Genomic DNA, 26,335 nt, shown 5'->3' with positions numbered 1-26,335 from the left:
ACCAACCCTCCCCATAGTAACCCCCTTCCCCTCCAGGACCCCCTACCCAGCCATTACTACACTGCCCTGCCCCCGCTGCCTCTGTGACCCCCACCCCCGTATCTCGCAGGCTCTGATCCCCCACATACTCGCTTGCGCCCCCTACTGGAAGCGGCCCATACCAGGGGGTCGGAGTCCAAGGAGCTGGGCGTGGTGTCTTTGACAGTCCGCTCCTCCAGGGGGGAGGCTGTGGTGTGGGGCCCCACGCTGGGCGGGGGCAGGTGGTACAGCTTCGATTGGTCCTGCTGCGCTGACGGCCAGGGCAGGGTGTCCCGGACCCACTCCACGGGGTCTTCCCAGGCTGCTTTCTGGCCGTGGACCTGAAAGGGGAGGCAGAGACTGGGTGAGGGGGTGCAGGGCTCAATGCTCATGGCACCGTGGGTCCAACTGCCCCACGGAGGCAGCTGCAGCTCAGTCCCACTGACGGACAGTGGGGCTCAGGACAGGGAAGGACTGGAAGGTCAAGGTTAGCGCAGGCAGAGACTGGACAACCTTCTAATACCCAGCTCTGCTGGTGCCCCTCAATCCCGACCCTGTCCAGCCCAGCCCAGCCCTCCTCATCTCCTGCCAGCTCTGTTGTGGGTCATTCTCCTGGCTGTGGGGCAGAGGGCTCAGGGCCATTCTTCTGATCAGATGCCCCCCACGAGGGCTGGGTCAGTTCAGCCCACGCTTGGCAGGCAGAGGTTTCGGCCGGGTACCTTGATCCCGTCCTTCGCCCCCTCCTGCAGGTAGGGGATGATGGAATTATTCCACAAGTCGATGAACCAGGTCCGGAAATCCTCAATCCCGATGGGACAGGACAGGAAGAAGCAGGGGCCTGCAGGAGGGGAGGGGACAAGGAGCGGCCAGTGAGGTGAGCCGAGCAGACACAAGCCCCCGCATCCGACTTGGCCTCTAGAACCTGCCGTGCACCTCCCCAGCCCTTGGCTACCACGTCTCGGCTCCTCCCAGCCTGCACAGCCACAAGGGAACCACGATCCCAGAAGGTGCCTCAATCCTGCCCCTATGAGGTTCTCAACCCGGAACACCTGTCCCCTCCCCAGAGGAGGCCGCGCTCCCAACCTCAGCCGTGATCCCAGCTCGAACCCCAGCAGGGCTGTGATGGAAAACACAGCGCTGGCACCTGGGCAGAGGTTGCTCCTGACCCTCGCCTGGAGCTGAGTGCCCTGCCCAAGTGGCCAGTCTGCCCCTGCAAAGGCTGCACCGGATGCACCCACCCCAAGCTGTTTGCCACAGCTATCTCTGGGGCGGGGCCACTGGGGACGGAGCAGGATGGCGGCACTGGGAATGCTATCCGGCACTGCTGGGCAGCAGCTCCCTGAAAACATCCCCCGGAATTTGGATCTTTCACCCCAAGGGCTTTACAAACCAAAGAGACGTGCACTGAAATGCAGCCGCCTCTGGGACGGCACACTGGTGGAGGAGAGGCCGTTAGGGACCCAAGGCAGGGGACCAGATCCCCCTCTGCAGGAAGCACCCTGGCAGGCTGGATGTATAACAGAGTGAAAGCGCCTGAGTGGAGCTGGGGGAAACAGGGCAAAAATAACCCACCCACAAACACCAAGAGTGCCTGGATTGGGCAGGGATAGAAATGGAGCTGCTTTCCCAGAGCGCTGAAATATTTCCCAGGACTTTTTTTTTTAAATCAAAATCTTTATCAAAATCCTAATTGAAAAATGGGTCTTGGAATCTTTGGGTCACCCCAAACACTTGGTTTCAGGTGATGAGTAATTTTAATAATGGTTTTTGGTAACAATCTTGATGAAAAATTCAATATGAAATATCACCCACAAAAAAAAAAAAAAAAAAAAAAAAAAAACGTTTGTTTTGGGGCAAAAAAGGAAATTTCTCAAGGAAAAAACAGCCTGGAAGTTCAAAAAACGTGTATCAGCACCATCTTAGCACTCATCCTAGCTGGACTCCAAATCCCAGCCCATCTCACCATGGCGGTGGAGCTCCTGTGTTCTGACACTGCCATGCGACTCTTAGAAGTCCCGCCTTCTGAAGGCGGTACTTCCTGCTGTGCTGCGGGAGCCTGGCCAACAGATCAGGCATGTGCAGGGGATTGGCTTTGGCTCTTGTTTCCAGGTCAGTGGTAGGTTTGCCAACGACTCAGTAGACAGCCAATGGAAGTTGATTATTGCCTAGAAGGGGCAAAGCATTTAGCCCTGCCCCCTCCTGCAGGCTGCTCCGCTGTGGGAAGGCCAGTGGCAGAGAAACTGCCTGCTGGGGGAGCTGCAGAGCCAATCCATGGGCCGTAGCGGGTCTGCTCCACTTCCTGTCTCCGCCCCGGCCCTGCTGGCTCCCACCCCGCTCACCGATGAGGAAGTCCGAGGTGCTGTGCTTCTCCAGGAAGGTGTGCAAGTGGTACCAGAGCTTGGGCACCCAGTCCAGCACCCGCAGCAGCTCCACCCTGTTGGCGTTAATGTCGCTGTCCGACTCAAGCAGCTTCCGGCGCAGGTAACGGACCAAGAAGCCATTGGCTGGCTCCACGTTGTTGGAAAAAGTCAGCATCCTGGGGGACAGGGAGGGCTCAGCGCTGCACATCCGGACAAAACAATCACCCCCAACGCCGCCTTGCACACCACATGTCCCCCAGGCATTGCCCCCCGCACCCCCCACGGCCCCCTGTGCACTGTATCCCAGGCATCAGCCCCAGCGCCCCCCTGCACCCTACCCCTGGTATCAGCTCCAGCATCCCCAGTGCACTGTACCCCCAAGCATCAGCCCCAGTGCCCCCTGCACTCCTCAGGGCGCGGTACCCCCAGAGCTCCCTGGAGCCATGTTATGCGCTGCAACCCCAGCAGTGCTCACCCTAAAGGCTCCTAAAACGCTGCCTCCCAACGCACGCCTCGAGCGCTCTCCAGAGCCTCCCACTGGGGTCGATGGGGGGGATCTGTTTCCCTGGCCAGCGGGAGCAGGATCGGGCCTGTGCCACATCCCCAACAAGTCATGGCTTCCCTCCAGCGTGGGAGCCCCTGGAGCCCAGGCTGGGCAGGCACAGAAGCAGCAGCCTCAGGGGATGGAGGGGTCAGGTCCAGGGCCCTGCTCAGCCTGGGCCTCCAGGGCAGACAGTGGAGGAGGGACCAGCTGCCGTGCGGGGACCCACAGAGTAGCTCTTGACCCCCACCCAGGCCCTGACGTTCCCGGTACCTGAAGCTGAGGTGCAGGCCATGGTTCGGGGTCATCTTCACGGGCTGGTTGGTCGTCCCGATGATGTAGGGGCTGGGGAGAGAGAGAGAGAGACAGAGACAGACAGGGCCTCATGAAACTCTGCACAGCTGCCCCCTGCTTTGGGGTTAACGTCGTCACCCACTGGGGCTGGCATGGAGGAGAGGAAGGGGCAGCGATCCCACTGTCTCCCCCTTCAGGCAGGAGGAGAGATTGGCCTGCTGCCCCCCATCTTGTGGGAGAGAGGCCCAGAAAACAGTCCCCAGCCTCCTCCCTGCCGCCCAGGAGACCCGCCAGGGGTCTCGGGTGGGATGCTGGCCCTGGGCTTGTCCTCTGGCCAGGGGAGGAGGCTCCCCAGCTCACATCCTTCTGGGCTGGGCTTTGGGAGTGCCATGGCCCTGTGCTAGGGGAGCTGCTTGGGCCCCACTGCTGTCCCCACAGGCTTCTGCAGAAAAGGACCTAGGGGTTACAGTGGACAAGAAGCTGGATATGAGTCAACAGTGTGCCCTTGTTGCCAAGAAGGCTAATGGCATTTTGGGCTGTATAAGTAGGGGCATTGCCAGCAGATCGAGGGATGTGATCATTCCCCTTTATTCGACATGGGTGAGGCCTCATCTGGAGTACTGTGTCCAGTTTTGGGCCCCACACTTCAAGAAGGATGTGGAAAAATTGGAAAGAGTCCAGCAGAGGGAAACAAAAATGATTAGGGGGCTGGAGCACATGACTTATGAGGAGAGGCTGAGGGACCTGGGATTGTTTAGTCTGCAGAAGAGAAGAATGAGGGGGGATTTGATAGCTGCTTTCAACTACCTGAAAGGGGGTTCCAAAGAGGATGGATCTAGACTGTTCTCAGTGGTACCAGATGACAAAACAAGGAGTAATGGTCTCAAGTTGCAGTGGGGGAGGTTTAGGTTGGATATTAGGAAAAACTTTTTCACTAGGAGGGTGGTGAAGCACTGGAATGGGTTACTAGGGAGGTGGTGGAATCTCCTTCCTTAGAGGTTTTTAAGGTCAGGCTTGACAAAGCCCTGGCTGGGATGATTTAGTTGGGGATTGGTCCTGCTTTGAGCAGGGGGTTGGACTAGATGACCACTTGAGGTCCCTTCCAACCCTGATATTTATTCTATGATTCTATGAGAGGGAGAGGGGCCTGGCCAAGGTGACCCACAGCTGGTGCACCTGGGAGTGCGCAGGGAGCCCCCCCAGCCCAGCTCCATGTCACGGGGCAGCTGGCATAATGAATGGGGTGGAGTCCAAGGCGGTGGGGCTGGCTGGAGACCAGGGAAAGTGCCAAGGGGGGTCTGCAGCCACGGAGCATAAGTGTTGTTTCTCCCCCCCCCCCCCCACGATGGGCAGGCTGGGGTCCCGATGCTCCATTCCCCCCGGATGCCCTCAGTGAGAGCAGAGCTGGGCTCTCACCACAAAGCGCAGGGTGTGGGGGTTGGGGAGCGGGGATGGGGGGACCCAGGGGCTGTGGATCCCCAGGGAGCTGTGGTTGGTGGCGGGGTCGAACAGCCCCACACTGCCGGAGCAGTGCCAGGTGCTGGGCACAGGGCGCTACCTGGGGGCGCAGTAGGGTCCGAGGCTTGGATGCCATTGGTGCGACACCAAGCAGGGGGTGGGGCCAGCACGCAGGGGGCGGGGCTCTCTTACCATTTGTGGTATTTGCAGGTGAGCGCTCCATTGACAAGCTCGCTGATGGAGCCAGCCTCGCTGAGGTCATCGAGGAGGATGACCAATGGCACGTCCCCGATGCCCGTCTCCCGGTCGATCTGATTGGCCAGGTTGGAGAGGTACAGCTGTAGGTCCTGGAATGGAACCGTGGGACTGAATCACCCATCACAGCAGGGAGCGAGGGGTTTCAGGAGCGTGGGTGTCAACGGAGCAGCGTGGGGTGAGCTCAGGGCTGGGACAGTGGGGGGCTCTGGGTCGGGATTGAGGGGCACCAGCTCCCGGGGCTAGGCTAGCAGGGGGCTGTGGGTCGGGAGTGAGAGGCACCGGCACAGCTGCGGTGTGGGGAACCCGGGGCTGGGACAGCAGGGGGCTGTGGGTCGGGACTGAGGGGGATTGGGCAGGCTGTGGGTCGGGAGGGGCACTGGGCAGAGATTGGGGGGATCCCAGGTCTGGGATAGCAGGGGGCTGTGGGTTGGGTCTGAGGGGCACCGGCAGAGCTGCGGTGAGGGGATCCCAGGGCTGGGACGGCAGAGGGCTGTGGGTCGGGAGTGAGGGGCACCGGCAGAACTGCGGTGGGGGGATCCCGGGGCTGGGACGGCAGAGGGCTGTGGGTCGGGAGTGAGGGGCACCGGGCAGAGCTGTGGTGGGGGGATCCCGGGGCTGGGACAGCAGGGGGCTGTGGGTCAGGTCTGAGGGGCACCGGGCAGAGCTTGGGGGGGGGGGGGAGGAGCCTGGGGCTGGGACAGCAGGGGGCTGTGGGTTGGGTCTGAGGGGCACCGGCAGAGCTGGGGGGATCCCGGAGCTGGGACAGCAGGGGGCTGTGGGTCGGGTCTGAGGGGCACCGGGCAGAGCTTCGGGGGGGATCCCGGAGCTGGGACAGCAGGGGGCTGTGGGTCGGGTCTGAGGGGCACCGGGCAGAGCTTCGGGGGGGGAGCCTGGGGCTGGGACAGCAGGGGTCTGTGGGTTGGGTCTGAGGGGCACTGGCAGAGTTGCGGTGGGGGGATCCCGGGGCTGAGAAAGCAGGGTCTGGAGTTCTCAGGCTCTCCTGGGGTTAGTGCGGAGGGGGATCCGGGTCCCAGCCATCATGGAGCCCTTCACCTTGCACGACTGCTGGTGCATGTTGAAGGTGTTGACGATGCCCTCAGTGACCTCCCGGCCCGAGCGCTCCACCAGGTACTCGGCCAGCCGGTTGGTCAGGTAGGTCTTGCCCGTGCCGCTGGGCCCTGAGAGGATGAGGCGCCGGTGCTTGAGCAGGAGGCTGATGTAATGCTGCATCATGGGCTTGGGGATGAGCGTCTCGAACACCAGGCTGTCCACGCACTTCTCCTTCAGGCCTGTCGGGGGCAGGGGGTGTTAGAGCGACTGGCTGTGGGCTTTGCAATGGGGCCCACCCCGAGCTCGACCTGAGCTGGACTCTGCCCCTGCAGCACAGGCCCAAGGACCGGGGGCTGCCTGAATGAGACCCCAGGGCCCCCTCCCCTTCAGGGTACAGCCTGCAGGGCCCCCTTCCCCTGGCAGATCCCCCAGCTGCCTCCCGTCCAGGGTGCAAGGAGCCCTGCTGTGGGCCAGGCCAGCCCTTCCCCACCGGGCTCCTGGTGCCCAACCCACAGGAGTGGCAGGGCCTGCTACTGGGGGAAGAGAGTGGGCCCGGTGCCCCCAGCCAGCCCCTGGGCTCCCTCCCCAGATCCTTAGCCGTGGCCCCTTGGTGCTGAGGGGGTGGGAAGCACTGGACACACGGTGCCCCACAGGGCTAACGCCAGACCCCCCGGCCCAGTACTGGCCTTTCAGCACCACGGCGATGCTGGTCACGCCCCTCCGGCAGGGGGGCAGCTCCGGGGGCTCTGTGTCCAGGACCCTCTTCACGTGGCTGATGCTGTAGCCGTGCACGGACTCGGTGCTCAGCCCCAGCGTGGAGGCGGGGTCCATCTTGGTGACGTAGTCCTGGGCAGAGAGGGGCAGTGCCGGTGCTCAGCTTCCCTGGGTCCTGGCTGGTGCCCCTCAATCCTGACCCACCGCCCCCTGTCATCCCAGCCCTGCGCTCCCCCCCAGCCCAACCAGACATGGCCCCACCCTGCAGCTCTAGGTCCCCGTCGGGCACTGGACAGGTCCCACCAAGGGGAGGGAGGTGCAGGGCTGCTGGGGGACCTGGGCTGGCCTCATGCAGCTCTCACAATAAGCTGGGTGTCACTGGCCAGGGTTAAGCTAGGAGACACGGAGGGGCCGGGGCACCAGCAGTGCCAGGGAGGGGCCTTCCGATGTCAGCTGAGAATGCCACTCGAGAGAGAGGTCCACACCGACTGGATGGGCAGAACGGTCCCTTCTGGGCCGGACATCTAGGAATCCACACGGGAGGTGACGCATGCCACGGTCCAACACATGCGGAGATCAGCTCCCCTTCTCCCTGCTTCCACCCATCCAGCACAGGCATTTAAAGGCCCCTTAGCCAAGTGTCTCCCCTCTTCTCTGGCTAGGAGCAGCGAGAGCAGAGCCGTGCCCTGCTCCGAACCAGGGCAGGGCCCAAAGCCCAGTTCCCTAGCACCGCAAACCTCTCGAACCCTGGGAGTTTGGAGGGTCTGTTAGCGTCTGTACCTTGAACACCTGGCAGACGGCTTCATCCAGCGTCTTCCAATCCACCTTCCCGCTCACCTTGCTGCAGCCCAGGAAGAATTCCTGCTGCTTTAAGTCCTGAAAGGCAAAGGCAAAGGCATGAGCATAGCTGGGTCGTCCCAGCTGGCCCCAGCCCTGCTAGCCATGGGCCATCCTGCCGCGAGCCATCCACACGCCCCCAACTGGGTCGTGTGCTTGCCCTGGCCCGGCAGCGCCCCCGGGGTCCTTACCCCTTTGATGATGTGCTGGGGCGGCATGCGCACCACGATCCGCAGCGTCACCTCGTCCTTCTGGGCCCCCACGGCGTCCATCGGCGACAGGTCTGGGGAGGGAGCAGCAGTCAGCCCCGCTTGCTGCAGGAAGCCACACTCCCCGCAGCAGGCGACAGCCGTCCCCCGACAGCCCTGCGAGCCAGGGCCTGACCCATAGCTTGCTCCGGCTCCCAGTGTCTGCAACGAGGCAGGGTCACGCCCCTCGCCCCAGCTCCCTGGGGTGGACCCTTGGATCTGGCTCCAAGGGCAGGAGGTCCCAGCTCCTTTGGGGCTGCCAGGGGTCAGGATTTCCCTGCACATCAGCCCTTCGCCTGCCCCTGCATCCACTGTGTGGCTCCTCCCAGGCTCTGTGGGGCACGGGCTGACCCCAGCCCGCAGCAGAGCCCGTGGTAGAGAGGCAGCCAGACCTCTGCCCCGGAGCGGGTTGCGGCTTCGTGCTGTGGTCAGCGGTGCCCACTCGCTGCACAGAGGGCCCATCCCCAATGCATCCCGCTCTCCCTGGTACCTGTATCTGCCAAGCCAGGGCTGAAGGACTGAGCGAGGGCGAGGCCCAGTGAGCGCCGTGGGGACGAGGAGGCTGACGTGCTCCTGAGGTGCCCGGGGATGGAGCCCGGGACTGACGAAGGCCCTGGGACCACCTTGAGCCGGTCGTTCTCGGCCTTCAGGAGATCCACCTCCAGCTGCGGAGAAGGCAGGGGTTACAGAGCAGAGCCTGTGGCCATGGACCCAGATCAGGAACCCTCCAGCTCTGCCAGCACAGGGAAAACAGACCCTGGGCTGCTCCGGCTGGGCTGCTCCGGCAGGGCTCTCAGCCCCACGCCCCCGTGCCATGCAGTCACTGAGCCCCAATGCCACAAGACCAGAGCGTGGCCCCATAATCATCAAAGGTTACGAGCCGGACTGTGTGCTCAAAGCACATGCCCCCATAGCAGACCGGGGTGGTGCCTGGCCCCACCTAGCCGTGCGCCCCACCAGGGAGAGGGCTGGAAATGGCCGGAAGAGGCAGGCCAGGGGAGCAGCCCAGGGTCGATGAGCCAGGCACACTCTGCGGTGGGTCTGTGGCTCCCCACGCAGGGATGGGGCCCTCACCTGCATATTGTGCATGGTCTCACGGAGCTGGTCCAGCTGGTGGGCTGAATTCAGAGCCTCCAGCCGGATGTCGGTCAGTTTCATTTCCTTCTCCCATAGCTCTGAGCGCAGTTCCGACACCTCCTTCTTCTCCGGCTCTTCCTCCTCCTCGTTGGCCTGGAAGAGCCTGCACCGGGGAAAAGACACCCATAGGGTGGCCAGTGACAACATGTTCTGCTAGGGGGTGCTGAAGCGAGGTGTGACCCCGATTTCCACCCAGAGGCCACTGCTGGGTCTGAGCGATGCTTTCAGAGGAGGCTGAGCAGCAGCCGGATGGGGGGGAGGGGAGAGGTAGGTCGTCACAGGGCCCAGGCAATGCCGATGCCCCGATGGCTTCCTGTGCCCACGCGGCGGCAGGACCAGCGAGCACTAGGGAAGCAAACAATGCCAGCCAAGCTGCCTCGTCCACCCCCATCCACAGCGATCTAGCCAGAGCAGCAGTGCTGAGGACAATGACTCCACCAGGCCAGGGTCAGTGCTGGGTTCCAGAAGGGAGAAAAGGGCCCGGGTGTCCCCCACCATGGCCTGGGGCCTGAGCAGCTGGCACAGGAATCCGAGTCTATGGGCCAGGCTCCCAGCTGGACTCCATGCAGCGTCACTGGGTTACACCAGCTGGGGATCTGGCCCCGCGCCAGCCGCAGGGCGAGGGCTGCCCTTACTCAGTGGCATCGATGCCCACGGAGGAGGAGTTGGAGGACTTGATGGAGGGCGAGGCGGTCTCAGTGGAGCCGTGCTGCAGCTTGGGAGAGGACGGGGCTGAGGAGTCGGGGGTGGCGATTTCCTCGATGTCCGAGTAGGAGGAGGCCGACTTTGGGCCCTTCTTGATGCTGAAGGCCTTGTTGAACGAGCTCCGGAGCTGCAGGAGACAAGGACGACACCCGGAAAGGTTAAACCGCAGATCACCCCAGCTGTGACACCAGACACTTCCCCCAGCCATCTCCCATCCTCACCCCGGCTCTGGCCAGCGGGCGATGAACTCCAGGGTCGCTCGGCAGGGAGAGCTTTATCTTGGGTTCCTCCCGGGGGATTCCAGCTCCCCCAGCCCTTCCACTGCTGCACTGGCCCCATGGGGGAACCCACAGAGGGTGGGTGGATCTCCCATGAACACAAATGCACGTGCCCCGTGTGCCCCCCTGCCCCGCTTGCAAGAGCGGCATCCCGCTGGGTGGTGGCTGCGTCAGAGGAGCCAGCCCTGGGGGAGACCGACCAGGATGTCTGGTGCATCCCCTTGCCTGGGTAGAAGGAAAGAGCCGCTCCGCCTTGCACGTCACCCAGCCCCAGCCAGGGGTCAGCGCCTCTTACGTCCTGCCTGGCTGCCTCCTTTGGCTACTCAGCCACCCCACAGGGGAGAGGGATGCTACCCATAAGGAGGATTTACTGTAAATATTGGGGTCCCTCCAGATCTAAGTGGGGATGAGGACCCTGCATGCCAGAGTGCCCCCCACCCTCTGACCTCCATCCCTGTTGCCCTCACTTGCTGCCCAATGCTTAGGGCCCAGATCCTCAAATCCCAGATCCACCGAGGGCCGCGCAGGACGAAGCTGTAACCTCGGGGGCTTCAGCACAGTCAGAGGGACCCAGCTACGTAAGTTCAGCTACACAAGTTCCAGGCCCATCGGCATTCTGCTGGGCCCCGGGTCAGCCCAGCGCTCCCGGGAAGGAGAAATGGCCTCCCTGAATAAATCCTCCAATGCCGATGGAGGGCAGCCAGGAACCCCCACCCCCATGGGCAGGCTCCACCGTGCCTGCAGCTCTCAGGCACGCTTCCCCTTTACGGAATCCAGAGGCGCGTCCGAGCAAGCAGCAGCAGAGGCAAGCGCTCTCCGAGCCTGGCTGAGCCAGCAAGGCAGTGCCCAGTGCTGGAGGCACATCCATGTTACACTCCAGGGACAAGCTCCCACGGGGCCATGGGCAGGTCCCATCACTGCCCCCTGGCAGCACACACAGAATATGTCCCCCGTGAGGCGGCTCACGGGCATCCACACACAACCCCTTGGCACCCCAGGCCAGCGTGACAGCGGCAGGGCCACTCATGCCATGCCAGCTCCACTGCAGCAGGAGGTGCCCTGGGGCACATCCAGCCCTGCCAGGATTCTGCGGGACTCAGGGGAGTCCGACCAGGGAAGACCTTGGCCTGCTGTCATCCAACCCTCGTTTGAAACGACCCTGAAAGGGGACTGCAATATGAGGGAGGCGTGTGATCCAAGCCCACTTCTGGGGGCCCCTCCCTTTGGCAGGGGAGCACGGGATAGTGGGGAGAGCGGCGGCTTGAGTGACAGCACTTGGGGTTTCTCTTCCAGCGCTGCTTTGCTGGGGGGGGGGGGGGGGGCGGCGCTGGTTCCACCGTTCAGCCCTATGGAAGGGCACAGCGGGACTGTTACTTCTCCAGCTGCTCTGTCTGGGTCGGGGCTGGTTCAGCTCAAAGCAGCTGTAACCGGTTGCCCTGCGCAGGACTCCTGGGACGGGAATTGCCAACATCCAGGGGCGCAGAAGGCAGAGATCAGCCTCAGGTCTCTGATGCGGGATACCCAGTCCTAGTGTTCTCTGGGAAACTCCTTACCGTCTCTCCAGCCAATCACCAGCCCCGATTCTACGCCCGCAGAAGATGATTGGCTGGCGAGGGATTCTATTCGAATGGGATGGCACCGGGGGAATATTCCACTGCATGCAGCTAGGGGACAGCCTGGCAGAGGAACATCCCATTCTGGTGGGTGTGGGACGTCCCATTCCCCTAAAGCCCAGCTTGGCTATACCATGAAAGGCAGCGGGCGTGAGGCAGGGAGAGCACAGTCCCTGTCTCTGGGGGCTTGAGTCTGTTCTGCCAGGCCAGGCATAGCTGGTGGGAAGCTACGGTATGGGGGAAAAGCACCACAGATTCCAAATCACGGTGCTAGCACATGGTGGCTGGGGCCCCGTGTGGTGCTACAGAACATCTCCGTGGCTCTGATCACAGAGGAGCCTGGCTCATGGTATGAGGGAGAAGGCCATGCCCACGCAGCTGTCCGTTCTGGTGCCTGATGCCCCCGTTCTGCAAGGCTCACGCCCACCCCCCTGAATTCAACGGAGCAGCTCCTGCCAGTGCAAGGAACCCAACCCAAGGGCGGGGAATCCAGCCCCAAAAGGCTCACCGGACTCTGAGGGCTCGGACAGGGGACACTGCTCGTGTCCAGCCCTGCATGAACCTTCCCCAGCAAGGAGGACGGCAGGGTTGCTAACACGTGATGGGCCTGGTGGCCCAGACTCCTGCTCGATCCGCACCCCAGATGGAGCATGCAGCATGCACACACGCACACACCGGGGGCACAGAACATAGACACCGACTGACAGGACGGCTCGGGGGGCGCCAGATGCTGCGATGGGCGGAGGGGACTCTGAAATGGGGGTGTCGCCTGCCTCATTCGTGGTCCCACACCAATCCCGGATCACTCGAGGAGGCTGCTCCCCTTTAGCGCTCATCCTGCAGGGTGAGCAGCTTTCACATCGACTGCAGGATGCCAACCGGCCCTTGTGGATCGCAGGGGGCATCACCAGATGCCATGTCACAGGACTGGCAATCTGTGCATTGCCCTTTCCTTACCCTGGCCTTGTAGCATGGCTGACAGACTCGTACGGACCAGGCCTTTCCTGGGAAGTTAAGGCCCTGTTCTGCTCCCACTGGAGCCAATGCAAAGCTGGGTTCAAAGAGGGCAGGACTGGGCCTTGGGGATGGGCATCAGCCTGTTGGCCAGTGGGCTAGGCCTGGTGGGCAGAGCTGGCTGGACAGTATGGTTGGGAGGGAGGGCTCCCTGCTGTAAATGTTGCATTTTCAATGGGAAAAAAAAACGTCAGAAATCAGGAACTGAAATAGTTTGATTCTGAAATGCTGCCACAGTGCTACATGGGAGTTGTAGTTCGGTTGCCTCATGCTCCCATCCTCCTTGGTGGGCTAGAATCCCCAGTCAGACTACAACTCCCATGATGCATGGTCTCCTCTGTGGACAGGAGAGGCTGTGCGTTATGGCAAGCGTATGGCCGCAGTGCATCATGGGAGACGTAGTTCGATTGGGGAGGTTGTGTGTCCCTGAAATACAATGGGGTCTTTCACAGGATTGCGGAGTTGGCCTTTGCCAACAGATTTTCATATTAAAATATATCTGGTCATGCTGCGCATTTCAGAGGGGAAGGAGGGCGACCCAGCTCCCTCCAAGGATGGACACCGCCCTCTCTGGAGCCAGTCAGCCCAGTGAGAGGAACTGGGGTGCCCTGGGGGATCCAGTGCTACCTTAGGGCCTGAGCCTGCATAAATCAGTGCCTAAGGGCTGAAGGACATTCGGCCACCATCTACTCGGAGCACGTGGCATTGCCGGACACCTTCACCAGAGAGGGGCAGTGACCTGCCCACAGCCCCACGCGGTCAGTGGCAGAGTCAGGCTAGACCCACATCTCCTGACTCTCAAATTCCCCCCCTCCAAGCACCAGAGGATGCTGCCTTTGGAGCTGAGTAAACGAAGGAGCTTGGAGAACTTTGCCCTCTCGTCCGATTTGGTTTCAGCAGATTCGGGATGGGAGTGGGGACGTTGGCGACCCAGGAGCAAGGCTGAGGAAGGGGTCTCAACCGGCTTGGCTGAAGATGCTGACGAGAACTTTGGGGGAGAGAAACTTTAGCCAGGAGGGTCAGTTTAGCCTCTAGAAAGTGTATGATGATTTTGTTTTCAGCGTAACCTTGTTTCCAGTATCCTCACTCCTCATGACTTGAATCTCTAGTCTTTGATGATGAACGTATTCTCGTGTTTGCTATAAATATATCTTAGCGGGGGTGCTATGCAGAGGGCTGATCCTCTGATATGTGCAGTTCCTTCAGGAACAGCGGGCTGGATAATTTGGTGAGTGCTCAGTGCATCTGGGGCTGGACACGCAGGGAACGGGCCGAGGGCTCGGGGCTGGCCTGTACCTGTTGCTACCTGCACAGACCGAGCGAGACCTGGAAGGCAGGTGGTTTCAGGGACATGAGGTATCATCACAGCTGCCCCGGGGTATTCCCAGTCTGGCCAGCAGCAGCAGAAGGATCCCACGAGCGCCAACCCAGCCCGCTGTCGCAGTCCCGAAAGGTTCAGAAAGTTCAGGCTCTAGGGATTCGCTCCTCACCTGGAGGAGGAGGTCCAGAGCGCGGCCTGTATAATCAGCAGCGACTAGCCAGCTGGGGTACCCAGCTTCATAGGTTTCCAGGTTCTGATTAATCAGTCTGACCTCCTGCACCGTCCAGGCCAGAGAACCTGGTCCAGCCACTGCTGCCCTGAGCCCCAGGCCTTGTGGCGGAGACAGAGCATCTCTCCAAAGACCACTAAGGCGTTTCAGGTACCAAAACTCAAGGGCACCCAACAGCCCTAGCCCCCTCTGACAATTCAGACCCAGGAGCCCAACTCCCCTTGGCCAGAGCTCGATGGGGGCTGAGGAGCTGGCTTCAAAGCTAAAATAAGCCAGCGAGGTAGCAAGGCTCGGCAACTCCGGTGGATGGACTATGCTCCACGGGTGGTGAGCGCCAGTGGAATGGATGGAATGGTTAGTTTCATGAGTGCCGTCCCACTGGAAATGAGCCATCGCCCTGGACGGGGGGCAAAACACGGGGAACGGGGGGGTGGGGAAAGGTGTCAGACTTACCTCGTATACCTGGAAAAAAAGGGTTGGGGTCAGCATTGGGGGAGAAAAAACAAAACAAAGCAAGACTTAATCACACACTCTGCTCAGAGCCCTGCCTGGGGTCAGTGCATGACTAGGGAGCCCTGGAGACCAGGGCAGCCTCCCCTAGCCTGCTGCTGCTGGCCCTTCCCCTCTACCTGAGCTGGGATCTGGAAAGAAGGGGGGGACCGACCCCCATGGGGAGTCCTGGCATGGGAGGGCTACCAGGCTGGTCCCTGCTCTGTCCGGCTGCATTGCGGGAGCCAGCGGTTCCAGTGTGGGACTGGAGGGTGAGAGAGATCAGTCCGGAATGGTGCACACGTACTAGAACTGGGCTGGGGAGCTTCGAACCCCGCCCAGCCGGCGACTCAGCCCTCAGCCCCAGAGCCAGAGTTGGCAAAGCACTTCCGAGAGGAAGTCCCGGCCTGCGGCGTCCCCACGGGGCAGACAGCAGCGTGCTAATCCGGGGCACCAAGGGTCCAGCCCCATGCCGCCCCGGGGTGCCTTGTGCGCTAAGAACACAGCGTGGAGAGTCCGATCCTGGGCCAGATCCTGCCACGATTTCCCCCCACGCCGCACCCCGTGCCTCCTCCCCGCCAGCTCCCCTGACCTACCCAGCTCTTCTTCTTCTTCTTCTTGGCGTCAGCATCCTTGCCGCTGCCGATGCTGGAGTGGCTGGTGATGCTGTTGAGGCTGGAGATGCTGTCGGAGGAGTTCTGCCTCTTGATGCGCAGCTCTGGGGGCCAAGGGAGGGAAGGCAGAGAGAGAGAGAGAGAGAGAGGCTGAGAATCTACGTGTTGGCACAGAGCCCTCACCACTGGGGCCATTCGCGCACCCCATCTATCCTGCTCTGCTCCCCTGGCTCAGCCAGCACCTTCCCCAGCTCCTGCACCCTGCAGTGGCTTCCCTGGATTTCTCTGCACTTCGCTTGTCCAGCGCCATGGGGATCCTTATCTTCCCTTACGGGAGGAGTGTGCTGTCTCCAAGAAATCTGTGCTTATGGGAGCTTTGAGACATTTTGCCACCATCTAATAATGGTTCTTTGTCCTCCTAGAGCACCCTGCTAGTTTGGGGAGCAAGGGGGAAGGATCAGAACCCCATGGTGGCAAATAAGGGCTGTACACAACTCTCAGCTATTGGTTCAGGCTCTCTGCAGACTCAGGCAGACATCTCTGCATCAGTTACATTTGGATCAGGCTTTCAAAGCACCAGAAAAGCTAGAAACAAACGTGTGGAACGAAAGCTGGGATTCCCACAGTCCTGCAGCAAAGGGGCTGGGTTCTCCGGTCAATTCTGTGACAGGGCTCTGTGCAGGCTGGGTTTGCACAGACTGTAAGAATTAGACCCAGATGCTCAGCACCACAGTGAGATTTCCAAAGGTGTTTCGGCGCCAAACTCCCATTGAAATCAATGGGAGCTCAGCACTTGAGACCTTTGAGGATCTGCGTCCCAGTGCCCTGTGAACGGCTGGTTGTAATTAACAAGCCGCTCCTAGTACAACAGCACAGGCCATGCACAGCAGCAGCTTGCTCCCATTGGGATATGCTGACAGACCACGCAGGGTTCTCTCTCATCACCGGCCAACGTTATTCTGTTTCAATGAGATTCCAGACTCTCTCTCCTGCCTGGACTTGAAAGAGACGCTCATACATATTGCATCAAATACACAAGGACCCGGCGACAGTGACACGGATCAGACATGTGCTGCTGAGAGACGGGAGAGGCTGATGCAGGATGGTCTTTGCTGGGGCGGTAGAGAGGACACCCCATCTCCCCTGGGGGAGAACTCAAGACATTGCACTGGGGGTGTTTTAATCCTCCCGGCTCCTTGTGAATGAGCAGAACCCCATCGTCCCCCTTTCCTCCCCGTCCTGGCGAGGATCTGGATCCCCTGCCTTGACGAGCACACGGCCCAGGGGTCTAGATCACAGGCCTGGCGCTGGCCCCACAGCAGCGAGAAGCAGGGGTGGCAGCACTGCCACAGAGCCTGGCTCACCTTTGGGCGTGATGTCAGTCCCGTTCAGAGCTCCTTGGATCACGGCTTGGGCCTCTGAGTTCTTCTTCTTCAAGAAGTCGATGGTCTCCCGCAGGTCCACCAGCTCCGTGTCCTGGCAGAAGCACAGGGAAGTTACCCTGTAGTTCCCGGTTGGGTGGAGGTGCCAGGGACATCGCTAACCCGCGCCCACAGCAAGCACCTCCCCCCCCAGCCAGGACACATGCCAGCTGCTTGCTCAGGGTGCTGGGCACAGCAGGCTACCAGCCTCCAGGGTTAATAGCCAGAGTCCTCCAGGGATGCCCAAGAGAAAAGGAGGGTCTGGCTTGTGCCCCTGGGCCGGACCTTGCTGTCCAGGGATGACCCCGGCCACTGCAGGGCAGCCCACGGCACCAGCCGGCACAGATCCAGGGACACAGGAGAAGCTCAGGCCCAGCAGGGCGAGCGAGGGCACTATGCGTGGGGGTAGGTGCGTCTCTAGTCAGACAGCTCCCCCAGGGATCAGCCCGCGGCACGGCTAGCCTCCTGCGAGGACGTGGCAGGCTCTGCTCCTTCTCCGGGAAGAGGTTTCCCCATGACCCAGCGGGCTGGCTGGGGCGCTGGTGGCGCTTGGGCCCTCTCCTGGACGGAGGTGCCGGCCTGCCCACGGGTCAGGCGCCCCTTCAGCAGGTGAAGCCCTGAGGGGACTCACAGGGAGCTGCGCTGAGCCCAGTGCCAGCGAATAGGAGACCCCCGGGGGGAGGGGGTGAGACCTGCTCCCTGGCACAGAGACCCCGGTGCCCTGCCAGCTGCCCAGCTCTCCCTGCGCAGCACCCACCTTCTCTTCCGCGGTCTCTGCCAGCTGGCGCAGACGGGACGTCATGTTCACCAGGCTCTGCTCGAAGGCCGCCACCAGGTTAGCCTGAAAGGCAGCGGGAGAGGGCATCACGCTCAGCTGGGGAACGGAGAGCACGTTGGGGAGCCGGACTGGCAGCCGCTGTGTGGCAAGCACCCGGTTTGGGGGAGGCGAGCATGCGGCATTCCCCCCTCACCTCCCAGCATGCTGCTTTACTGCCTGCTCTGTCCCGGAGGGACCCAGGCTCGCAAGCCCAGCAGCCCCGCGTTGGGCTCGCAGCCCAGTCCGTACTATAGCCACGGCCTCTCGGAACAAGGGCGGGGAAGGGCTCTGATCTCTCGCCCCCGGGGAAGAGGCTCTCTCCTCTCGCCCAAGAAGGGAGGGGCGGGAGCCAGAGGGAAGGTGCCAGAGATGGGGATGGACACCTGGAGTCTAGGGTGAGGAGGGATGGGGCCTGGCGTAGGAGCAGGCGGGAGGGGAGCGTGTGGCCCTTGCGCGAGGGTTCCCCCAGGGCTGACAGTGGCTGGGAGGGTTCTCAGCTCGGTGCCTGCTCCGGGTCCTGCCTCTCCGACCCCTCTGGTCCTGGAGCCGGTAGTGCCGACACCACAGACATGCCACGCCACATGGCGTGTGCAGTCTCTCCCGCTGGGACGCAGCAGGCCATCTCCCAGGGCCACGCCTCCTCCACGCAGCAGCAGGCTTCCCCGGCGTGCCAAGGGCCCTGCGCACCATGGGGACGCTGCGTGGCTCCGGGGTGGCGCTCCTGCCCTGCAGAGAGCAGCCGTGTGGGGGGATGATCTGAGTGGGGAGGTGACCCCCCCCACAAGGTAGAGCAGGGGGTGCTGTCAAAACGGGCATCTTCCTGCAACCTGCCAGTTGAGGGGGCCAGGCACAGGGGACGCACTGGCCTCAGGCACCCCTAAGGACACTCCATTGCCAGCTGCAGCAGCTGCTACTCTGACCCATCTCCTCCGCCTCCCTGACCAGCTCCTGTCTCAGGGAGAGCTGCACAGGCTGGAGTGCCTCTGCTGGGCACTGGCCCCTGCATCTCTGCCTTGCCCACCCTTCGGTACCAGCTCTGCCCCTCACGTCCTCCACGGGGTGAGCTTCCCCTCCTTGTTCCTGGCAGGGTCATCTGCTCGCCAGGCCAGGGTGCGCCCGACCCCTGCCTTGTCCCCGGGACGATGCCCCAGCACTCCTCCCCCCCATCTTTAGGATATTACCACAGTTGGCATTATAGTGGGTCCAGAGACCTCTGACGATGCCCCCCACTCTGGACAAGCATTAGGCCTGGCCTGGAGCTGCGACTGGACTCACGTTGGCTGACAGCTGAGACGTCAGGGTCGCCACCTTCTCCTGGGACGACTCCAGCTCCCGGCGCAGCTTGCGGATTTGCTGGAGGGGAGAGAAGGCAAAGGGGGAAGGGTCAGGGAGAAGTGGGCCGCTCCCCCCCCTCGGGGGCCGGGAGCGAGCTGTCAGGGCGGGTGGAGAAGTGGGGTCTCACCGTACCTCGGATTGCATCCTCTCCTCCGCCTGGCAGAGCGCAGCGCAGCAGGAAGGAGAGACAGACAGAGGCCAGTGTTAGGACAGAGGGGGGAAGTGAGGGGCAGACAGGCAGAGATTGGGGGGCAGAGCCATGCACAGAACTGAACCCCGCCCCAAGCCACCGTGGGGCTCCTCCCGCAAAGCCATCCAGACAGCAGCTGGCTGCGGCCACCCCTGCAAGGCCCTGTGGGCGCGGCCTGGCCCGTGCCCCACCCCCCAGACGTGCAGGTAACAGGAGCGCCCCGGCGCAGGCGGGGGGACCGTGGGAGCAGCTCTTACTGAGGAGTAGGTGGAGGAGGCGCTGGAGGCCAGGGACAGCACCGATCCATGAACTGCAACAGAACAAACATGCCTGAGTCACGGAGCCCTCCACCGCGCCCTGGCTGAGAGCACGGGAGTTGGGTGGCGGGCGGGGGAAGGGGAGGCAGCGCCGGCTTTCCCAGAGGGGTCTGTGGGGCGCCACAGCAGGGGATGAATGGGGGGGCAGGGGCAGGAGGGGTACTGAAGAGGTTACAGGCAGGGGCCACATTCAGCTGGGCAGCCTGCCCTGGCAAATCACCCTTGCCACGGGGCACCATCCAGCCAAGGAGCTCACATTGCTGTAGGGACACTACTAAGCAGAGCCTGACCACCCCCAAGCCCCTCCTCATCCCTGGGAAGAGCTGGGTCAGCATCACCATCCCTGCTATACAGCTGGGGAAACTGAGGCAGGAGGAATGGGGGGCCTTGCCCCAGGTAACACGGCGAGGCCCAGCCAGGAATAGTCTGACTCCCAGCCCTGCGCTTTGCCCATGGTGGCTCCGTCTCCCTCCAGGCTGAGCCCATGAGGATCTGCATCCCCAGCTTCTCAAATCCTCCCTTCCTGGCCCTAGAGCCAACCCATCCCCAGAGCCCACTCGGCTGCCAAACCCGTCGCAGCGTGCCAGGTGGGTACCTGGAGCCCCCATGTCCATCTGCTCATCTACGCTCAGGGACCTGCGAGCCCAGAGCCAGGTTCCCAGCCCAGCTTTGCACGAGCAGCCCCTGAGCTCAACCCCCCTCTCCCCCGATAGGCCTGTGCAGGTTCCTTCCCCCAGAGGAGCCATGGAGCCTGCACTCGGGGGCAGGGAGCAGACAGAGCCAATGGGCCCAGCCACTGCTCTCACGCTCAGTGGGGGAGGCTGGTTTGACCCATCCTGCTGCCTTGGGACTGACAGGATTCCCCACTCGCTCGCCAGCAGGATTAACCCTTTCTTGTCTCCCCCACAGTAGCAGGAAATGCTTCGGTGCTCAGGATCGCGAGTGCCGCCGCTGACAACTATGGGTACCAAAAGGGATGCCCGGGGCATGGAGGGGCAGGCAGGGGACCCTGGAGCCATGCTACCCCCGGATAACGGGGAGGAAGAGCCCGTCGCTCCGGCCGGAGCACGAGTGTCTCACCGTCGTCCGCAGGGTCCCGGAAGGAGCCCGAGCGGATCATGCCCTTGGGTCTGTCTGCCAGGGAGAGGGTGCTGCCCATCTGGGAGGTGCTGTAGAGCTCGAAGGCGGAGTCGTGGGTGGGGATGCTGTTGGAACGGGTGATCCGCGGAGTGGTGGCAGCAGTGGGACTCACTGCACGGAGAAGGCAGGGGAGGGAGAAGAGAAGAGGCAGGGTCAGAAACGCGCCTGGCCCAGGGGAGCGGAGCAGCAGGGAGCGTGGGGCGGGGAGGGGCCGGAGCCCTGAGGAGCCAGGGACGCGGGAGGGCGGGGGAGGACGCCACACACAGTCACGCTTGGGACCAGAGCCTCAGGACGGGGAGACTCGAGCGAAGCCAGTACCGCGAGGCTGAGGGATACCTGCTGGGGCTGGCCCACGCGCTCTCCCAGGTGGTGAATCCTGGGAACAGCAAGTTCATGCCAAAGCCGGTGTCCATGAGGAGTAGCCCCACTGGGCCCCGATCCCTCCCCGCACTCACTCCAGTGTAAAACAGGAGTAACACTGGGTCCAATCCCCCGCTCACTCACTCTGGTTTCAATCAGGAGTAACCCCACTGGGCCTGAACCTTCACGCTGGTTTAAATCAGGAAAATCCCTCTGAAGCCAGGTCCTCTGGCACAAGCGAGAGAAGTGGGCCCCACACCCGTCAGGGACTCTCCTACCCGACAGTTTGCCTCCCACTCACTTTCATTGGGGGCGCTTTCAATGGGAGCCCCCCGCAGCTGGGCTATGTCAGAGCATGGCGCTTTGTGAGGAGGCTGCCCAGAGAGGAAGCAGAGGGCAGGTGCCAGAGGCTGGGCAGAGGGCCCAGAGTGTGGATTAGGCACTTCATGGGGCTTCTCCACCTCTGGTTTCTATGGGCAAGGCCCTCTGGCCCCGCCAACAAGCCAGCTCCACCCTCTGGAGCACACAGGCCTTGCTGTGATCCTTGCTGCACAGACACCAGGGGCCAGCTCCTCAGCTGGCATAAACCGGCAGAGCTCCCGGGACGCTGTTTTCAATGGCGCTGCGCTGATTTACACCCGGCCATGGCAAACTGACCGATATTCGTGAGTGGGCTTTTTCCAGCCAAGGACACGGAGAGGGCGGGAGGCGAGGGCAGCTCTGACGGGTCATCTGACTCTGGGAGCCCGCCGATCGTGTGGGAGTGGCGCCTCTCCTTGGTCTCCTCTTGGGACTGGAGCTGGTACCTGCCAGGGCCGAGGGAGAGATCAGCAAGGCGACGCTGCTGGGGGTCCCCGCTAGTCCATTTTCCCCAGCCAGGGTCGAGTTGCCAAAGGGCTTCGGAATGGCCACGGCTCTCGCCAAAGAGTTCAGAGTAAAGCCACGTGGCAGATCCTTGCGCCCACTGGGACGCTGTGGGGGCAGTTCTAGGGGCTCGGTCTGCCTCTCCCTCCGCAAGGATCTGACAAAGCCAATGGCGAAGGGGAAGGCTTGGCCTGTCTCTGGAGTATCGGGCGCACCAAGGAGGTGGAGGGCTGGGCTCAGCTCTGGTGTAGCAAACCCTTCTCTTGCCAAGATGTCCCCCTCAGCCCTGAGGCATTTCCCGCTGCCCGGGACAGCACAGGGGAGGCCGAGATGCCAGCCGCAGCACTGGGAAGCCAGGTTAGGGGGCATGGGCTCGACACGACAGCGGGATCTCTGGCATCGATGAAGGGCTGGTCTCCCGCTGTTCCGGGGATGATATTCTGCCCTTGCTCTGAGTGACCTGCGGTGCCCTGGGCAGCAAAGCTGCACTATTGGTGCAAGAGGGTGAGGGGCCGGGAGGATGGCCCAGTGGTTAGAGCACTAGCCTAGCAAACCGGGGGTCAGTTCCTTGCTCTGCCACAGTGACCTTGGGCAAGTCCCTTAGCCTCTTGGAGCCTCAGGTCCCAGCACTAATGGAGGGCCAGTATCCCACTCCCTGCAGCTGAGAGGTCCCAGAGTGACCGTGAGGGGCCACACAGGCATTGAAGTTTTACCTCAGCCCCTTCTTGGGCAGCGTGTTCCGGTCACGGTTGGTGCTGGGGAGGAAGAGAAACACGAGTCATGGTCGGCTCCGCGGGCTGGGAGAGGGAGGGCACTCGCCAGGGGCAATGCCCAGCTGGGGGCCATGCCAGCTTGGCGGTGGGAGCGGGTATAGAAGGGGCGGGTGCCCCCAGGGACCTGGCGTTTCCAGGGTGCGGCGGGGATTCCGGCCCGAGGCTTGTGCCTCCCAAAGCTGTCCACCCCTAGGGCTGCCGGGTGCCCCAAGAGGTCAGGCAGCCCTCCCCACAGGAGCATGGTGGGGGGTTGGGGTTCTGTGCCCCCCATAGCATAGCAGGGAGGCTCTGGAACCCCCCGCCCCCGATAGCTGAGCCCCAGCACATCTGGGAGGTGGCCCTGCTCCTGCCCACCCTCCCCTTCCTCCGGCGGCACCTGTCCAGATGTACTGCTCTCGGGCTGCCAGTCCAGCCCTGCTCGCTGGTCTCCTCCTCTGTGCTGATGGGAGGGGTGGGAGCAGGGGCAGGGGTGGTGGTGGTGGCGCTGCTCCCGGAAAAGGCACTGGGCAGGCTGATTGGCATCTGCAGGGACTCCATGCTGCGGTGCAGGCCCGAGAGCTTGGGGTACATCCTGCCCTCCTTGGGGACGCTGAAGCCGCTCATGAGCTCCAGGCCCTGGGAGAAGCTGGCCGAGTTGATGTTGAGGATGGGGGCGGGGCTGGGGGCGAAGCAGGGTGTGAGGTGCCCGGCCGCTGGGTGCAGGTCCTGCCGCTTGCTGGCGTGGGGCTGGGGCAGGTCGTTGGAGGAGGGCAGGTCCAGGCTGTTGGAGTTGACCTTGTCCAAGTTGGCCAGGGAAGGGGGCTTCACGTAGCTCTTGGCAGGCGCCCTGTGGGAACACAGAACCGGGTTGGGGAGGGGCAGCAGAGACGCCGGGCCTGAAGCTGAGCCCAGACGGGGCAGGAAGCTCGGCTGTTCACCCAGCCCAGCCTGCCAGGGGAGAGCATGGTGGGGCCCGGCCCGGCAGGGCCCACATCCTGCACTCGCAGCATATGGGGCCCAGCCCCACTGCTGAAGCCTGACCCACTTTTGGGGAGAGTTTAAAAAAAAAAAAAAAAAAAGGCACTTGAACAGTCTGTTGTAGACCCTTATTCTAGCAGTTTCTCTAGTTTCACATACCGCCCACCCCATACCCCCTCAGTGCTCTCCCTGACCGAGGTCTACATCCAGATGCCAGGGTGACGGGCAACTGTACAAAACCCCAAGGCTGATCGACAGTCACACATACCCCTCTGGATAATATGCTTCCCCCCATGGCAGGAGAAGGCAGCGCCATGGGGATTTTCTATATAGACACTGTTGCTTTGGGGTCCCCAACCAGAGTTTGGAAGAACCCCCTTGGGAGTGGCTTCCTTAGCCGCAGCAAACTCCCTTCTTTATCCCATACACACACGGGGGTTTGTTCCTGTTGGCTGGGCTCCCCTCTTCAGTGAGTTAGTGCAGTGCTACTCACTGGCACCAAGCTGCATGCGCTGGTGTGTTACTGTAGGGTTGCTGGTTAGGAACAGGCAGCTGGTATCAACAAAAAAAGCAAACTACTCCAAGCACTACGGAATCAGTGCCAGCTGGCCTAGACCAGGGATCTGACCCTGTCAGGCCCCTCTCTCATGTACCCATAGGGGAAGAGGAGGGTGATTGTGTTTGAACTGGTGAAAAAATCCCCCCCGCCCCCCAAGAAAACTTCAATTTTTCAGCAACTGTTTTGAACACTGACAACTCTTAGCTGAAAACCAAGAATATTTCACTTGGAAAGACCACCACAATGCCTCATGGGAGCTGTAGTTCGACTGCCTCATAGTCCCATTCGCCTTGATCTGCCCGACTTCCTAGTTGGACTACATATCCCATGATGCACCCCAGTCTCAGCTCTTGGGAGAGGGAAAACATGCATCCTAAGAGACCCTAGCTGTGATGCATTATGGGAGATGGAGTCCAGCTGAGGAGCCCAGCCCATACGGAAGAATGGGGACAGAAGGTAACTGAACTACAACTTCCAAGAGACACTGTGGAAAATATTGAAATATTTGGGGTTTCGGGTGTTTGATTTCTTAGTCGAAAACCCAGTTTTCCATCAAAAGCCAGTTAAGATGGAAAATGTCTGACTAGCCCTCATGGCAAGCTCAGGGGAGGAGCCCTGGCTCAGGCTGGGGGGTGGCTGCCTGTGGCAGTGGGGCTGGTGCTGGGAGGTTTCCCTGGCTCCTACCTGAGCGGCGTTGGGGGCAGCTCGGCCACTTTGGCAGCAGGCGGGTGGCTGGCTTGGGCCTTGGGGGTGCTTTCGGGGGAGCCGATGCTCTTCAGCGAGACGCACTCGGAGTCCAGGGCCACGGCCTTGGCTTTGGCTTTCTCCTTCTCGCGGTCCGTCTGGTTCACCGGGGCCGGCGTGCTCCGGCTTGTGCCGATCTTGGAGGGCTCCTTGAGCCGTGACACGGAGATGCCCCCTTGCTTGGTGCTTAGGAGGCTAGGGTCGATGCTGCTGCTCACAGGCCGGTTCCCGCCACGCCCGCCCGTCACACTCATGGAGCTGGATTTGGCCGGCCGCGGCAGGCTCCGGTACTGGATGTTGGAGCGAGCCCCGGGCGCCAAAAAGCCAGGCTCCCCAGCGTTGGAGACATCCAGGCTGGTTTTCCTCCCGTTGACAGGCTTGACAGGGATGCCGGAGCTCTTCTGGATCTTGCCGAGCGTGGCCGAGCCACCTGCCTGCATCACCGTAGCCGTGCCGGTGGCGGGAGGCGGCTTCTTGTAGCCGAAGGAGCCAGAGGTAGAGGGCCGGGCGAGCCCCGAGGGAGGCTTCTTGGCATCCCCGATCCGATCCCGGCCAGCGTCGGAGGAAGAGCGCTGCAGGCCCGCGTTCTTCACAGACAGCTTGCTCTTGTCAGTGGCTTTAGCTTCAGGTTTGCCTGGGGAGAGCAGAGCGAGATGGAGAAGGTCACAAGCAATAGAGGAGAGTACCCCAGCCCCCTGGCCCTTCTGGGATTGGACTCCCCTGGTACAACATGGGCTCCTGTGGCTAGGAAACTTCACCCCATCCAGGGAGCTTCTGTTCTGCAAACAGCCTTGCTCTCTTCACTAGGTCACACTGGAGCAGGGTATCATGCTGTTCAACATGGAAATCTGGGCACGGTTTCCAGGTGAAAAACAGCCTCATTTTAAGGCAGAACCAAACCAAACTTGAAAGGCATCAAATCCCCCAGAGTGGAAGGGTGCTGCCCGGTACGGGGCACGACCACCGGGTCACGTCAAAGATTTACACTCAACTTTTGCACAAGAGCCGGCACGTGCCCTGCTCCGTTCTGTGGTTCTTGCCAACTGGAGGCAAAGCTGGCAACCCTGGGACGGACTGAGCCCATGGGACGGGGAATACACTGCGGGGAACAGTCCAGCACGGGCCCCTGGGATGATGGGACTGACGGGCTCTCTGATGGCTGCTGTCACAGCAGGACGTGATGTGACACCTCTCACGCCCCCGGGGAATCAGAGTGATGTAGGGGCTCTGTAGCCGTGCTGCAGTGACTCTCAGGGATGGCGCCAGTGGGGTGGGTCTGGCACCAAAGGCAGCATGAGCCCGAGGTCACCAGCTGCCCACATCGCCCCTCGGTGGATTGTACCCTGCACATGCTCTCCCCCGGGGAGGGGTGTACGACCCCTGTAAGGCCCCCTAGGGCGTTCTCCAGGAGGACGCAGCACTCCCCTCTCATAGCCTTCCTTGGGAGGTGTCACTGAGTCCCCGGGCGATGCTCTGGAACTGCTCCCCACAAAGCCAGTTAGGACTTTGGGGAGCCTCCTCTCCCTTGGAGCAGACTGTCTTCAGGGCAAGAAGCTCACACGGCTTCACCTCCTGGGTCTCTCCTGGGAGCATATGCCCCTCCGTGTGCTTCCCACAGCAAGTCTGCCCAGGCGGGGTCCTGGGGAAACCAAAGGGTTCTGCACCCCCCACTTCGCAGTC

General features: G+C 62.0%; 1 protein-coding gene across 1 annotated transcript in view; it reads right to left on the bottom strand.

The window, feature by feature from the left end:
• The window catches only part of NAV1 (neuron navigator 1), a 202,768-nt gene that overhangs the window by 945 nt on the left and 175,488 nt on the right, over positions 1-26,335 (bottom strand). Inside the window, exons 8-30 of the mRNA XM_065402683.1 lie at positions 24,596-25,289; positions 22,772-23,221; positions 22,336-22,377; positions 21,416-21,564; positions 20,339-20,509; positions 19,199-19,251; positions 18,884-18,907; positions 18,692-18,769; positions 17,357-17,440; positions 16,543-16,654; positions 15,161-15,282; positions 9,551-9,747; positions 8,853-9,018; positions 8,269-8,443; positions 7,722-7,813; positions 7,474-7,569; positions 6,666-6,825; positions 5,983-6,218; positions 4,864-5,018; positions 3,193-3,264; positions 2,358-2,554; positions 738-856; positions 162-359 (exon numbers count right to left, since the gene is read on the bottom strand). Of these exons, the coding sequence (XP_065258755.1) occupies positions 162-359; positions 738-856; positions 2,358-2,554; positions 3,193-3,264; positions 4,864-5,018; positions 5,983-6,218; positions 6,666-6,825; positions 7,474-7,569; positions 7,722-7,813; positions 8,269-8,443; positions 8,853-9,018; positions 9,551-9,747; positions 15,161-15,282; positions 16,543-16,654; positions 17,357-17,440; positions 18,692-18,769; positions 18,884-18,907; positions 19,199-19,251; positions 20,339-20,509; positions 21,416-21,564; positions 22,336-22,377; positions 22,772-23,221; positions 24,596-25,289 (3,842 nt within the window). The remainder of the gene's footprint in view (positions 1-161; positions 360-737; positions 857-2,357; positions 2,555-3,192; positions 3,265-4,863; positions 5,019-5,982; positions 6,219-6,665; positions 6,826-7,473; positions 7,570-7,721; positions 7,814-8,268; positions 8,444-8,852; positions 9,019-9,550; positions 9,748-15,160; positions 15,283-16,542; positions 16,655-17,356; positions 17,441-18,691; positions 18,770-18,883; positions 18,908-19,198; positions 19,252-20,338; positions 20,510-21,415; positions 21,565-22,335; positions 22,378-22,771; positions 23,222-24,595; positions 25,290-26,335) is intronic.

This window comes from Emys orbicularis, chromosome 4 (genome assembly GCF_028017835.1).
Source record: "Emys orbicularis isolate rEmyOrb1 chromosome 4, rEmyOrb1.hap1, whole genome shotgun sequence".
Taxonomy (NCBI): domain Eukaryota; kingdom Metazoa; phylum Chordata; order Testudines; family Emydidae; genus Emys; species Emys orbicularis.
Note: the sequence above shows the minus strand (reverse complement) of the source record. Positions and strands in the feature narration are given on the sequence as shown.